Below are 14,177 nucleotides of genomic sequence, written 5' to 3' on the forward strand. Positions count from 1 at the left end.
ATTGACCCTTCGTCTCTGTATTTTAGGTAGAAATCTAACTCGGTTTCATGTGATGGTAATCTTGATTCCTTGATTCTATGTGAATCGAATCTGTGCAGGCTCATTCCAGTTCTTATTGGATGCAGGCTTACAGCACAAAAACATGCTTAATTCATCACAAATGGCTCCTTCACTCAGACAAGCTTCAGCATGTCTGCCCTGCCTGCAAAATGAAATACCGATTGTCGCATTGATGTAGTAGGAGACACTCTTCACATTTGTGGATAGAGAAGCCTTACTCCCTCGTCTCCTTCAAGGCATGTCTCGAGACCCTCTCCTCTTCGACAGCGTCTTCGGCCACCCTCCTACCCCTACCCTCCCTGCGCTCAACCCCTTCTGATCCCAACCCCCTGCTTGGGTCCATATACCTGACTGTCCAGAGCCTTGGGACGTCCTCCCGATGTGAAAGGCGCTGTGTAAATGTCATTTGCTATGGTTGTTACTTTGTGCTTGAGGTACAGTTGGAACTGGGTTTGCTGGATGCTGACACTTACGTGTCTGGAATTTGATTGCCCAGCACTTTCCTTAACTTGAGAATCACAGCATTCACAATAATATACAAACATTAGTCCATCTCTGCCTGAACTACTGTAGAGCTCACAGGAATCAGCTGTCCAGACATGTTTGTTATTTAAAGATTGGTTGTAGACGCAGTGAGGTTGGGAGAGGAGGAAGTCGGGATGAACATGGAACAAAAAAAAACAACAGACTCCTCTTAAACTGAGTGATGGAAAAGGGCTGGGTTTTTGTCCTGACAATTAATAGGACACTTTGCACTGAATCAATCTTTCCCTTTGCCAGGGATTGGGAGGAAAATGGGATTGTCTCAGTTGAGCCCAGTTCAGGTCAAAACACATCAAACCGAGCCATGGGTCTGAGGCAGTCGTGTCACCAGCTCTAATGGAAATGGTTGAATGCTTGCGATAGAGGGATGCTTCAGGAGTAGGTCTGATGCACTATATTATAGCAGAAGTTCAGCAGACAGCTGACGGACAAAGTCTGCACAACGAAAGTCGTTTGAGTCTCATGTGCCGGTTTCAATGCAATAGTAGTGGTTTCAGGAGTATGGGCATGGAATGATTGTACAGGCAGAATAGGTTGTGTATTCCTAAGGTTGGGATCAAGGCCACTGTTCTTGTTATGCTGGAGTATATGGAGTATGGCATTGCTTAGCATGTGGTCTGAATAGATGCTGCCCCTCAAGGCCAACTTTGGCAATTATCATCCTTCCAGGACTGTTGCCATTTACCCAAAATGAGTCCCTACATCACCACTCAAGTCAAGTCAACTAACTCAGTACAGCACGGAGTGGGACCTGAGACTTTCCCAGTCTATATGACAGATAGTGGAGGACAATCATCTGACTATCCCAGATTTCTTGCCCACCCCCCCCCCCCCCCACCCCATATTATTCATTTAGAAAGGGTTAATAGATCAATCGCACTGTGGCTGGTTGTGGGTTTTGGCAGTGAGGCCTGGGTGTGGTTCAGCCTAACGTCAGCGACTGCTAGTTCATTGCCAGGTCATCTCTGGGGAGGAAGTCCTCAGGCTTTACACTTCCACCTCAATGTTTACAGGAAATGCAGGACAAGGGCCTGAGCTCAGGGCCACAGCAAAGGATTGAACCTGACGGAGATTTGGAAAATTACTGGGAGACCTTGAAGAAGGGAGTGTGCTTGTTCTTTTTGAGATTCCAAGGACAGGCACATGTTTGTTATTAGAGTACATCAGCTCCAGCAGTAGTGGGAGAGAGAGCTTGAACGTTAGGATCTGCTGTCACCCAATGAATCACAGTTCAGCTCTGTCATTCTAACGCTTTTATGTTTCTACCGCTGGATCCTGTGTAATTTATGGGTTTTGAGGGCATCTAAACTTGTATCTCTTTATGGACTCCGTAATGTTTCAACCGGTAAGAGTTTTAAGGGGATATTTTTCACTATTCCACCACTTCCCTCGATTGAAACCACTGAAAGACGTTCAATGAAAGAAGATTCTCCAACTAATGCGTGTGCCAGACGTGACCTGATAGATAAAACATATGCACACTTGACAATACGGAACACCAACGATATGTAGGTAAGATCTTAACACAATCAGTGAGTGACATGTCTCCCATAATGACATGTCAAACGGCCGACTTATTGCGCAATTTTCTATTTCTGCTTCCTTATTCATTGTTTGCCAAAAATATTTTGGTGACATGAGATCAGTGGGAGTATTTTAAGATGTTTTTTTTCCTCATTTGCTCTGCTCTCCGAAGGGCGGTGACTCACACTAGGTACAGTTGCATGGGTGCCCTCTAACTTTCATCATCTAATAATCCTTACACATTGTATAACACCTTTCAGGTCAGGAGGACGCCCCCAGACCGCTTTGCAACAACAACTCGGACTTATATTGCGCGCTCTCCCCAGGATAGCGTCTCAAGAGAGCTTTACAGGATTTACTGTAAAGACGGCGTATCTTGTAAGTGAACAGAGCAGCCAGTCTGTAGCCAGTAATATCCTGCAAACTGCCATTACGTGAATAACCAGTTTTATTTGGGGGATTGTTGGCCATGAGACCGCAACAAAAACTCCCTTCTCTTTTCAAATGGTGCCATGGGAGCTTCACCATCCATCTCACCCTAATTGGCAAATCTGGGTTTAATGTCTCATCTGAAGTACGGCACCTCCAACAACGCAGCACACCCCAAACACAGCACTGGAGTGGCTTCCTAGCCTTGGACCAAAGTCTTCATTACTGTACCTTCCTAAACCACGTGCCTCTCCCCAGACCTAATCCTGTTGAAACTTATCGATCCCAAAATATGGATGTGGGATGTAAGCAAAGGTAAAGATCGTGTAAAAACCGTTGCCCAAATACATAAACATACTTTGCATGTGTGAACACAAACGACAGTACTGTATTTTAATCAAAGAATAGTTCTAGGATTCTAAGGACTTTATATTCAGTTGACATCTCATTGCTGCCCATGGATTCAGCTGCTACTTACACAGATGCTGATAATTACAGGTACTCTTCAATTCAGGATTTCAGTCTTTATCAGAGCGAGTTTAATGCTTTCTTTTTTTTAACGAGAGGGATTGAGCTCAGTCATATAAATTATTCACTCACTTGCATAATGAAGCCAGGAAGCTAACCTTTGCACTGGTTTAACATCAGATCAACAATTTAGACAGTTGTAGCCTTCTGACTGTAGAAAAAGGAGGATAGTGTGTGTGTGTGTCTCTCTCTCTCTCTCCCACTCTCTCTCTCTCGGAGTGGGGTGGCCTTCTGTGCTTTGTGAGTTCACATACCAAATCCCTTAATGTGGGTTAAGTATTTTTCGTTCAATACATTTGGTCAATTTGTCCCCGTGCGACGATAAATAACTGTAATGCAATTTTGACTAAGAAATAGCATTACATTACAAATGTCAAATTAAATTATACATTTATAAGCCCACAGGGACAATTTACACAAAATGAAGAAAAACACAGAGGTAAAGCATTAATATTGGTGCACAATAAAACCACGGGACATATCTGTGGATCGGGTATGAAGTTGAAGGCAAGCGATATGTGAAAATAACAGGATTGTGCAAATGCAAATTAGAATTAGTGCTGGTCAGGTCAGCTGCCATATTTGCCTTCGTAACCAGATTTTATATTGTATTACATCTCATGTTATTTATTTCCAGATCCATTCTTTAATCATGTTGTCAATCCAATCCACAATCCACGACTGTTTGTGGGACACTGCTGTGTGCAATCGTCTGCCTCGTTTCGCCCACAAAATACTCAGTCAATGAACTTTACAGCTATATTCTGTGAAAGGCTTTGAGACGTCTCGAAGACGTGTTAAGGCGCTCTGTCAAATGCGAAGATTATTAGGATTATTATTCATTTTCCGTGGGGTAAAAAAATGGGGAAATTGAGATTTCGAGCTATAATCTTGTACCCAGTGGCTCCAGGGTTTTATTGTGAAAGACGCTGAGATAGTAAAACACAGACCCACCATTCGCTCCGCTTCACAAGGTTCAGGAAGAAAAACTAATGAAATGCATCATTGAAAAGTTCTGTTTAATTGTAAGGGTCCACCACTACCTTGCAGTTATCCTACCACAGCGAGATCATTTTCTACTCCGCAGTGTCCATTCCACCTAATGAGTTCAGGGTCTAAAGTGCCTCAAATTATTGCCGTTGCCACACGCTCTGCTGACAAATAGTTTCAATTAACCGTTATGAGCACAGACAATTGACATTAAAATAGATTGATGGACAATTTGGCTCAGTTGCTAGACTGCCGCAGATAACATAGTAAGCCACTTACAAAAAAAACGGAATTATTATCATTGCCATCTTGAAATCATGTGGACAAAGTCAATTTAATAATGTTCTATCCCCATAGGCACAGTCCATCCTGCACCTTATTGCATGGAGTGCTGAATGATTAAAGGCAATTAGAAGCAGTTAATGTCTTTGCAATATGGCCTCACTCATTTGGGTCATTCTAACACACAGACGGACCCACCAAGACAGCGAGTGGGGCAGGAAGCACTAAGGCAAGAGGAGGGAGTCAAAGAAATAAATGTGTAACGTTTATACCGATTTTAATGAATCGATCCTTCCGACACCTGATGAAATTGAGACCGATTCTAACAGCGCTGATATTACTAATGGGCATCGAGCACCGGGTGTTATCAATTTGGTCACTCAATCCACCAGTTTGTGGGGGACGCTGCTGTGCGCAATCGGCTGCCGCGTTTCGCCCCCACAAAATATACAATCAATTCGCTTTACAGTACCTCCTGTGAAGCGCTTCGAGACGTCTCGAAGACGCGATAAAAGGCCCCTATCAAATGCAAGGATTACGATTATGAAGCAATAAAAACGAAGAGAATTGCTATTTACTTTCAGGTTTGTCGAAGGGGTTCCGTGGAGCAAGTGAAAGTGCTCCATTGAAGCTATAAACCCTGTTGGTTTAATATAACTGTATTAGTTCAGTTGTTGTTTTCCCTTCCCAGAGGGAAGTGGCTGGCCTGCGTTTGGCAGGGGCCCACTGTGAGATGATTGAATTCAGAAGGTCGCCGTGTGGGCAGCTGCACACCTCCTCCCATCACTCCTTGGCAAAGGGTGTTCCTCCGAGTAGACAATCCTTAAGATTGTGGCCCTCGACAAAAGATCGAGTGAGTAACAAAGCTGCAAAACATGTGGTAAAACAACAGATGTCGAAAAAAAAAAGTAGCTCCCACGAACAATTCTGTGGGGCCAGATTTTTATCTTGTCTAGACCTCTCATCCTTCTGGGACTTTCCAAGAGCGAGGGGTGGGTGGTGGGGATTTACCAGGGCTCAGGGAATTACATATCGGCAAAGGGTGTACGTTATGTTACCTATTGATAACTCTCCCGAGGTTTTACTTTTATTTTGTTCAGTTTGGTCGTGTTTTAAGGTGAAGGTGTCAGAGCTCAGCAGAGAACACGTTTCGACCATCACAGCCCGGGCCTAAAGACAGGTGGCTGCAGAATTGCTGGGGCAGAAAGAGGGACTGATGTGCAGTGTTCGGGTAGGGGCAAGGTGGTCCAACTGCCCAGGGGAGGAAAACAGTTGGACTGTGTGAGGGGAGCACAGGCTTGATCTGACTCACTGGGAAAAACAGAGGTTAGCAGCAGACCCTGTTAATGGGTAACAGGAGATGGACAGACAGAGAGAGAGATACTGAGACACAGAGACAGAAAGTGAGAGAAATACAGAGACACACACACAGACAGAGAGGTACAGAGAGAGATAAAGAGATGCAGAGACACACTCAGACAGAGAGCTACAGGGACACACTTAGACGGAGAGAGAAAGAGATCCAGAGGCACACTTAGACAGTGGGCCAGAGAGAGAGAGAGAGAGAGAGAAAGCGATACAGAGACACACCCACAGACAGAGAAAGAAATGAGTCCTATCACTCTTGGTTGGACCTCCTTGACATTGATAGCAATCCCAGAGACCGTCATGACCGGCAGTGGTCTTGTGCTTGACAAATGGAGTACTTGCCCAAGGAAAGTGTTTGTGTGGTCAAAAATATCCAACCTCTTCTGTTTCAGTGCCTACACAGAGCCCTTCAGAGCCGGTGCAGTCAACAGTTTGCATGCAGAAGACATCACATCAGACGAGGACCCTGCAAACAGCTCAGGAGAGGAAGATGGCTTGGAAACGTGCAAGGGAGAGTTCGGTCGAGATAAACAGGTACAACTATCGCTTTTGCTGTCCCACTTTCTGTGCGCTTTTGTTAGAAATCCAAGCAAGACCTTGGTGGCGGCTTAAACCCAGGGCCAGGCTAAACTCCCAATTGTTTTTTTTAATTGAGAAACTTGGGCGAAAGGGGGTGAAGGAGGGAGCGAGTTGGAGGGATTCTGGGATGGTGATCCAGAGCGCTGGGTGCAGGTAGGCTTGAAAGTGTGCCCCCCGATGGTGGGGCGGTTTGGGCAGGGGTGGTAGGGGCGGGTGGTGGGGCGGGGGGCGGGCATGTGAAGCAGACACATTTCCCGCTGAGCAAAATGGGTAAATCGCTTTGTTTTATTGCGAACTGATGGATAGAGGTCACTTGGTGACATTGGGAAATTCTGCTCCAGTTGCGTTATGGCCGTGGAAGGCAAGACCGTATAAAACATTCAACGGCTCTATATTTATTCAGGTTATTTTGTTTCCTTTGGTATGGATGGTCTCTGTAGCCACCACGTCTTTCCCTGCTGAGCCTGTCGTTTGTCGACACCTAACTTTACTGTGTAGGTTGGAGCCCTGTTCTTGGTTTACCAACTGGAGGAATAAGTAGGATTATTATCCCCACACCCAACCTACCTCAAGCAAAAAAAACTTCGCTGTGACTTAATGCTCCCACAGTTCAGAGTTAGGGAGGAAATAGGTGAGGCCCTGGTAAATAGTAATAGAATAGAAAATGCTTACGACAGGAACAGGCCATTACCTTTTGATAGTCCTCCTCCTTTTCCCCCCACCCCCACAATGACCTGCTTGATCACTACACCCTCCTTCAAACCCTACCCTTCTCTTTCCAGAAACACATGAACCTGCCTTTTGAATTGATAATAATAACAATCCTTGCACTTGTTGTATCACATCTTTGAGACGTCTCAAAGCGCTTTGAAGAATGTTCTATAAAATTAATTGACTGTATATTTTGTGACAAAATGCTGACAACTTTATTCCATCGGTCGATACCTCTTTGCGTGCAAATGTTTCCATCTAATTACACTTTCTTACCTCAAAACTACTGTCTAGTTGAGGGAGAAGGGAATGAGACGTGAGCCTGAGCATTCTGGATCAGCTCGTCCACCATGTGTAGTGGGGAAATTTACTCGCTCGCATTGTACAGAATCCCATCAGTGTTCACCTAAAGAGCTTAGAGGCTGCAAGCAGCTATCAGCGTGGATTACAGAAGCAGTAGATCATGTCGCACAAACCTAACTGAATTATTTGAAAAGTACTGAGAATGGGGATGAAAAACAGACTCGGAGAAAGAAAGAGAGAGAGAGAGAGAGAGAGAAGAAGGCAATAGAAACTAGAGAGACAGGCCAATCGACAGATAAAGAACAATTCCAAAGCAAGAGACAGGTGGACAGTATCTGAGCCATATTGCCATTCCCCGTGTGGGTGAGTCGAGGCTGCAAAGTGGCTCCCAGCAGAGATCCCTGAATAGCAATCAAGCGTTGACACCCATCCTGGGTCACAGCACGGCACCTCTGACAGTTCAGCGCTCTCCCATCAATGTATTGGAGTGTAACCCTCGACTGTATATGTTCAGATTCCCGACACTGTACTGTATACACCTACTGGCTCCCGTGCCACAGTGTGAACGACGGCAGCAAAATTGTGCTGTTCCCATTTTGTTTGCGAGTGGATAGAGAGAGACGAGAGTAAGAAGAAATATTATTCAGTTCCAACTTTTTTATGAAACCGACTAAATAGCTTATTGCAGACGACAGCAAGTGTCTGGCAGTGCGCTGCAGGGAGTAGTTCAGTCGATGTTCGAGATACTTTTGAGTTGATGAGAGCTGCTAAGCAGAGGATACTACGCCAGAGGCTGAACACAATCCTTATTCCACCAGCAAAGGAGCCTTCAGCTCCCCTCTCGACTCTCTTCCCCCTTCTCGCTCCCTCCCATCCCTCCCCTCACCCTGACCATTTCCCATCCATTTCCCCCCTGCTCGGGTCATGACCCAACTGTGCAGCGCCTTGGGACGTCCTCCTGACGTGAAAGGCGCTTTATAAATGGAATCTTGTTGTTGTTGTTGTTGTTGTGTGAGCCGTTAGCGATAGAGCCTCTGAGGAGACACTTTGCGAATGGATTAAGCAGCACTGTTGTATCTGTCAACTTTCCGGGAAGTGTTCTTGTGATGTGATGCAGGAATTTGAGATTTACATTCTTTTATTGAAGGTTAAGAATAAAGTTATGTGGCACCCGAAAGATCTCTCATCTGCCATTTTCGAGTGATAGCGAGTGTGTGTGAGTGTGTGTGTGTGTGTGCTGGTTATTAGGCAGCGAATGATGTGTGTGTGTGTGTGCTATACAGAGAATGGAGTGATGAAGTGTGTGTGTGCTGTGTATTATACAGAGGATGCAGTGATGGTGTGTGTGTGAGTGTGTGTGCTGGGTATTATACAGAAGATGGAGTGTGAGTGCCTCAAATACAAAATGTTGCACTAAAACCCAGCTATAAGCAGTGTGATGTTCTTTAATATCCCCCATGACCCTGCTGTCCCACCATTGCCTTTACTCAACAAACCCCGACCTGCTTCATGTGCCCTATTTGATCCGTTCCACCAGCATTGAGTGAGCTTTCAGTCATTCTGCTCCCGTTCTCTAAAACTCCTCATTACTCCCTCTCTGCCTTCAAAACCTACCTTAAGACCTATCTTTTCAATTGCATTTTTGACTGCCTTCTCCCCCCTCCCCCCCACCACACACACGCACACTCATACACAACCTCAGGTGCTCTATCAGATATATTACCTTGCATTATAGAGAGAGGCATTCTGCATTACACACAGAGAGCATTATTCCCTTACGACATATCTGAGCTGAAATTCTACCCGGAGCTGTGCATCCGTGAAGTGTGATTCTAATGCATGATGTGTGATTATAATCCCATTAGTGTCTGATATTGTTGAAGGAGCTACGTGTAATGCCTACTAGAATTTCAGCCCAACAGCAATGAGTTTTCTGATGTATATGTTTCTTGCTGTTCTCCCAGTTTAAGCTCTTCGATAACACTACCCTGTGCGAAGGACGCTGTATAAATGCAATTTGTCATTGTAATATTGGTGTAATGCAATGGGGAAATGACTTTGGAGTCTGCAGTGTAATGTCCCAGAATATCCCGCTTGGAATATGTCTGAAGGACAAACCTGTCACAGGTGAAGTGACATTGATTAAAAACTTGTCGGCAGTGTGGGCTGAATTCTTGAATGTCTTACTGCCTTGCCTTGATAGAGTAGAGACGGAGAAACTGTTTCCACTGGCCATTGGGTCAGTAACCAGGGCACGTAGATTTAAGATAATTGGCAAAAGAACGAGAGGGGAGATGAGGAGAAATTCTTTTACACGGAGAGTTGTTCCAGTCTGGAATGCACTGCCTGAAAGAGTGATGGAAACAGATTCAATAATGACTTTCGAAAGGGAATTAGATAAGTATTTGAAAAGGAAAAAATTGCAAGGTTTTGGGGAAAGAGCGGAGGAATGGGACTGATTGGGTAGCTCTTCCAAAGAGCCAGCACTGACAAGATGGGCCGAATGGCCTCCTTCTGTGCTGAAATATCCTCTGATTCCATAATTACGCTCCACTATTCGAGTAACACAGCAGAATGCTCCCCAAGTTCACGAAACAATAAATTATCCTGCCACCCTTGGAGCTTGTCCTCAGATTGATTTCGCAGAAATGCCTGTGCTTTCATCAGCTGCTCGTGGGCATCAATCCGGAGAAAGGAAGCCGTAAAGTATTTTTCTTCTTGAAAAATACTTTCAAAATTGCTTCACGGGCATTTGCTCTGAGTTTGAAATGGGATGACTCCCTGAGATGAGGTCACATTTTTGAATCCCTTCCCCCAAAAATCGGTCACTCAACCCACGACTGTTTTGTGGGCTTTGAGACGTCTCGAAGACGTGATAAGGCCCTATATCAAATGCAAGGATTATTATTATTATTTGGGAAACAATTCTGTTTGGCGGATAGTAAACAGTGGTCTTCATCAGCAGACGTTTTCTCATAAATCTTCCTGGATTGTAAAGCGAGGTCGGTTTTCTGAGCACCAGCGACTGGCTGAGAGATCAATATATTTCGAGATGGTGCCACCCATTTTTACCCTTCAAGTGACTCGCTTGCCATTAGATTGTATCCAACAATGACTCTCTTTCTAGAAAAAAATGTTTTTCAAATTATCGATCCCAATTCTCAGCTCAGATGACAAATATCCTTGACTGTCCAGTGCTTTGGGACATCCTCCCGCCGTGAAAACGCGCTGTACAGATGTGATTTGGTTGTTGCTGGCTTGGTGGCCTAGGTGGTAAAAGCACTAAAGAAAGCGCAAAAGGCAGTCAAGACCCGAACCACACAGAACAACAACAACAACTTGCATTTATATAGCGCCTTTCACATTGGGTAGCTTCCCGGAGCTCTTGACAGTGGGGAGTCCTGATCCTGAGCCAGGGGGAGATGGAGGGTGGGGAGGTGACTGTAAGCACGATCAAAAAGGAAGATCTTTAGGCGGGACCTAGAAGTGGGGAGGGAAGGGGGCAAGGAGGAGGATTAGGGGAGAGAGTTCCAGAGTTTCGGGCAGTAGTGGCTGACGGCACGGCCACCGTTGGTGGAGGGCAGAGGCGAGGGACAAACAGGAGGCCGGAAGCAGCGGGTGGTAGAGCGGGGTGGTGGGGGGGCTGAGTAGATCGGAGAGGTAGGGAGGTGCGAGGACATGAAGGGATTTGAAAATGAGTGAGAGGAAAATAAGACCAGGCAGATGGGAGTCCCCGCTTCGAGACACCGTCTGCGCTGAGCTAACTGATCTGAACCAGGGCGGCAGTGGGAAAACAATGAACACATAAAAAGAAGAATGAAATAATCAAAGGTCATTCACCCCATCATTTCCTTCCACATTAACCCCCCCCCACCCCCCCCGTCTCCCCTGAAATCCTGCGAAAGTTTTTTTTTGTGTAAGTTGCAATCTATTTTACGTACAGCGATCCTGTGAGTAGGCCCCAGTCTCCTTTTAGTTTACGTAAGTGATATACAGCTCATTGTACTTTCTGCTGTTTCAGACTTCTGGCTTGAGGGAGGAGGGAGGGGGAGGTTTTGAAGTCGCACGCTACCAAGATTAATGGCGTCTGACACAAGGTGGTCCCACCCACAAGATAGCAGCGGAATCACAACACCAACACAGGAGGTCAAACGTCTTGTCGAACGCATTGTTAATGCATAGTGTGCACTTGTAGCCCACGAGTTACACTCCGGTTAAAAAAAAAACCAGAGCCATCGGACAGAATTAATCCTCCCGTTTTGAGTTTTTCAGACCTGCGTGGGGTGGGGGGGGAGCTGTATAAATGCTAGTTGTTGTTGTTGTGGTCGGGCGTTGAGTGTTTATCGAGTGGTGCGAATAGCCGGTGGTGAGGCGGAGCGTAAATATCAGCTTGTGTGGTGCATTGCAAAGTAGCTGGAGGGATACAATTATAAGGCTGGAAACATGGAATCGATTCTTTCTGAAGAATGCGGTGAGATTAATCCAAAAATCCTGACCGCCACCCGCTGTAGAACAGAAACCCATCGCACAAGCATTTGGCCAGATCGGCCCCGGGGGCTGAGCTCTTAGCTTGAATCTTATCGAAGGGCTCAGGTGGTTTATGGAAGAGCATCGCGGAGCCCCAAGGGTGAGCTGCAGGTTGGAATCCAATGGCGGGATCTGGATGATTTATACATCAAGCAATGCAAACAGATACCCAGAGTAAATCACCGGCTGCAACCTGTTAGTCGATTGGTGGGTCGCTTTCCCGGGGACACTAAATCTCTTNAAAAAATAATGATAATCGATCCAACACTGTTTGCGGGACGCTGCTGTGCGCAATTGGCTGCCGCGTTTCGCCCACAAAGTACCCGGTTAACTCACTTCGTAGTATATTCTCTGAGACGGCTCACATTTTCTCAGGTGGGGCTACACGCCTTCGAAACGCAACACAGTTTAAACCGTTCCCAGTGGAAGGCTCAGACTGATGAGCCGTCAAGTAAGATTCCACGACACCCGCACACAGCGGGAAGGCCAAGGTTTGAAGGCGGGTCTGTGACGAGACATGTGACCCCCACCACTGCGCTAGCGGGGGGTCAAACTTTGCCAAAGCGGCCGAAGGCGGGGGGGAACGGGGTGAAGCAAGGATGCACTATCCTGAGTGCTGCCCAGTAGTCTAACCCCCTGTTGAAAAGCGCAAGTGACTGGATGGGTGTAAAACGAAGGCGGAATGTGATGCTCTCCCCCCCCACCCCCCCCCCCCCGCCCCACTCAAATAACCCTAACTGTGTATGAAGAATTACCACTAAAGTGATGTGTCTCTCGGTTGACTGTACTTCAATGGGATAACGTGACCGGGTGAAAAATAAAGATAAAAAAAAAACACCTGATGGGTGAGAAGCCACGGACTTTTCAAACCAGCATTTAAGTAGGCGGCAATTCGGGTTAGGGGAAAATATTATTATTATCCTCGCGTTTGATACGGCGCCTGACCACGTCTTCGAGACGTCTCAGAGCGCTCCGCAGAAGGTACCCTGAAGTGAACCGTAAGGCGTTTCATTGCTTTCTTTGCAGAATGATGCTCAGCGCCGAGCGTATCGCATCGCAAAGGAAATGGCAGCTTCAGAGAAAGGGTGAGTACAGCAAACCCGGAGCAGAATAACATCCCTCACGGTCCGAAAAGCGCTTGACACTTTGATGGATTGTTCCGTGTCTAAACCACTCACAGCTCCTTTCCTTTTCTTCTCTCCCCTCTCAGGTACGTCGACATCCTACAGCTCTTGCATGTTGTAAGTAAGACGTTTGTTTTCAATCTGCCTCTTACTGAGTCTTAAAGGGGGAACAGTGCCATTGGGGATGTCTTACTTTGGAGGTTAGGAGTTCCCGTTGACACTGAGTGATTCTGACACTACCACATCACCACTGGTTACACCACATCTGGCTGAGTAACCCCAGACAGGTCAAATCTGCTGAGTTTCTGTGCTTTTCCTATCCCTGACTGTCCAGCGCCTTGGGACGTCCTCCCGACGTGAAAGGCGCTAAACAAATTTAATGCTGTATTGTATTTTATCAGTTGAGTTTTCTGCTCATTGTGGCCGTCAGTGCAAGGGGGAACATTTTCTCATTTCACTAGACCCACCCAAGTGTCTAGCATAGAATCATAGAATATTACAGCACAGAAGGAGGCCATTCAGCCCATCGTGCCTGTTCCGGCTCTTTGGAAGAGCTTCCCAATCAGTCCTACTCCCAGGACACAAACAAAGGGGAGTTATTCAAGACTGGAGCACATAGTGGTTCCCCTATCCCGGTCGGTAATTAGCTTATCACTGAACCAGGGTATTCCACCTGCCCATGAGACCCAAACATGCATTTTTAACCTATCTAGTAGTAAAGTATCTCAAAGTGGAGTCCTGTATCTCAGTGGTTAGAGCACTTGCCTCGCAAGCAAGAGGACCTGGGTTCAATTCCCGGGCAGGGTGAAACGTTGGGCAAGTTTCCTTACTCCACACACATGCCTCTGTTTACCTAGCGGTCAGTAATAACCCGGTTGTTAGTCGATTGGTGGATGGCTTTCACGGAGCTAATAAACCCCTCAAAAAAAAATGATAATAAATTTGGTCACTTGGTCATTATTTGGTCACAAATAATGATTACGGACAGATCCCGTGGATGAATCCCAACAAGAACAACTTGCATTTATAGAGCGTCCCTCACACAGGGCGGCATCCCAGAGCGCTTTAAGTGGCGGAGCACGGCGACGAGCTGGGGGAGTGGGGCGCGGGAGTTGGGGGTGACCATAGGCGCGGTTGAGAACGAGAATCCGAAGCCGGGATCTTCTAAATATCGTGCAGATGAAGAGGTGACATTCAGTTGGATGTTAG

General features: G+C 46.2%; 1 protein-coding gene across 1 annotated transcript in view; it reads left to right on the plus strand.

Annotated features, from left to right (window-relative positions):
- Positions 1–14,177, plus strand: part of LOC103176723 (FYVE, RhoGEF and PH domain-containing protein 5) — a 62,606-nt gene that overhangs the window by 13,124 nt on the left and 35,305 nt on the right. Inside the window, exons 3-5 of the mRNA XM_042339707.1 lie at positions 6,117–6,258; positions 12,871–12,929; positions 13,055–13,085. Of these exons, the coding sequence (XP_042195641.1) occupies positions 6,117–6,258; positions 12,871–12,929; positions 13,055–13,085 (232 nt within the window). The remainder of the gene's footprint in view (positions 1–6,116; positions 6,259–12,870; positions 12,930–13,054; positions 13,086–14,177) is intronic.

Source organism: Callorhinchus milii, unplaced genomic scaffold, assembly GCF_018977255.1.
Source record: "Callorhinchus milii isolate IMCB2004 unplaced genomic scaffold, IMCB_Cmil_1.0 Scaffold12, whole genome shotgun sequence".
Classification (NCBI taxonomy): domain Eukaryota; kingdom Metazoa; phylum Chordata; class Chondrichthyes; order Chimaeriformes; family Callorhinchidae; genus Callorhinchus; species Callorhinchus milii.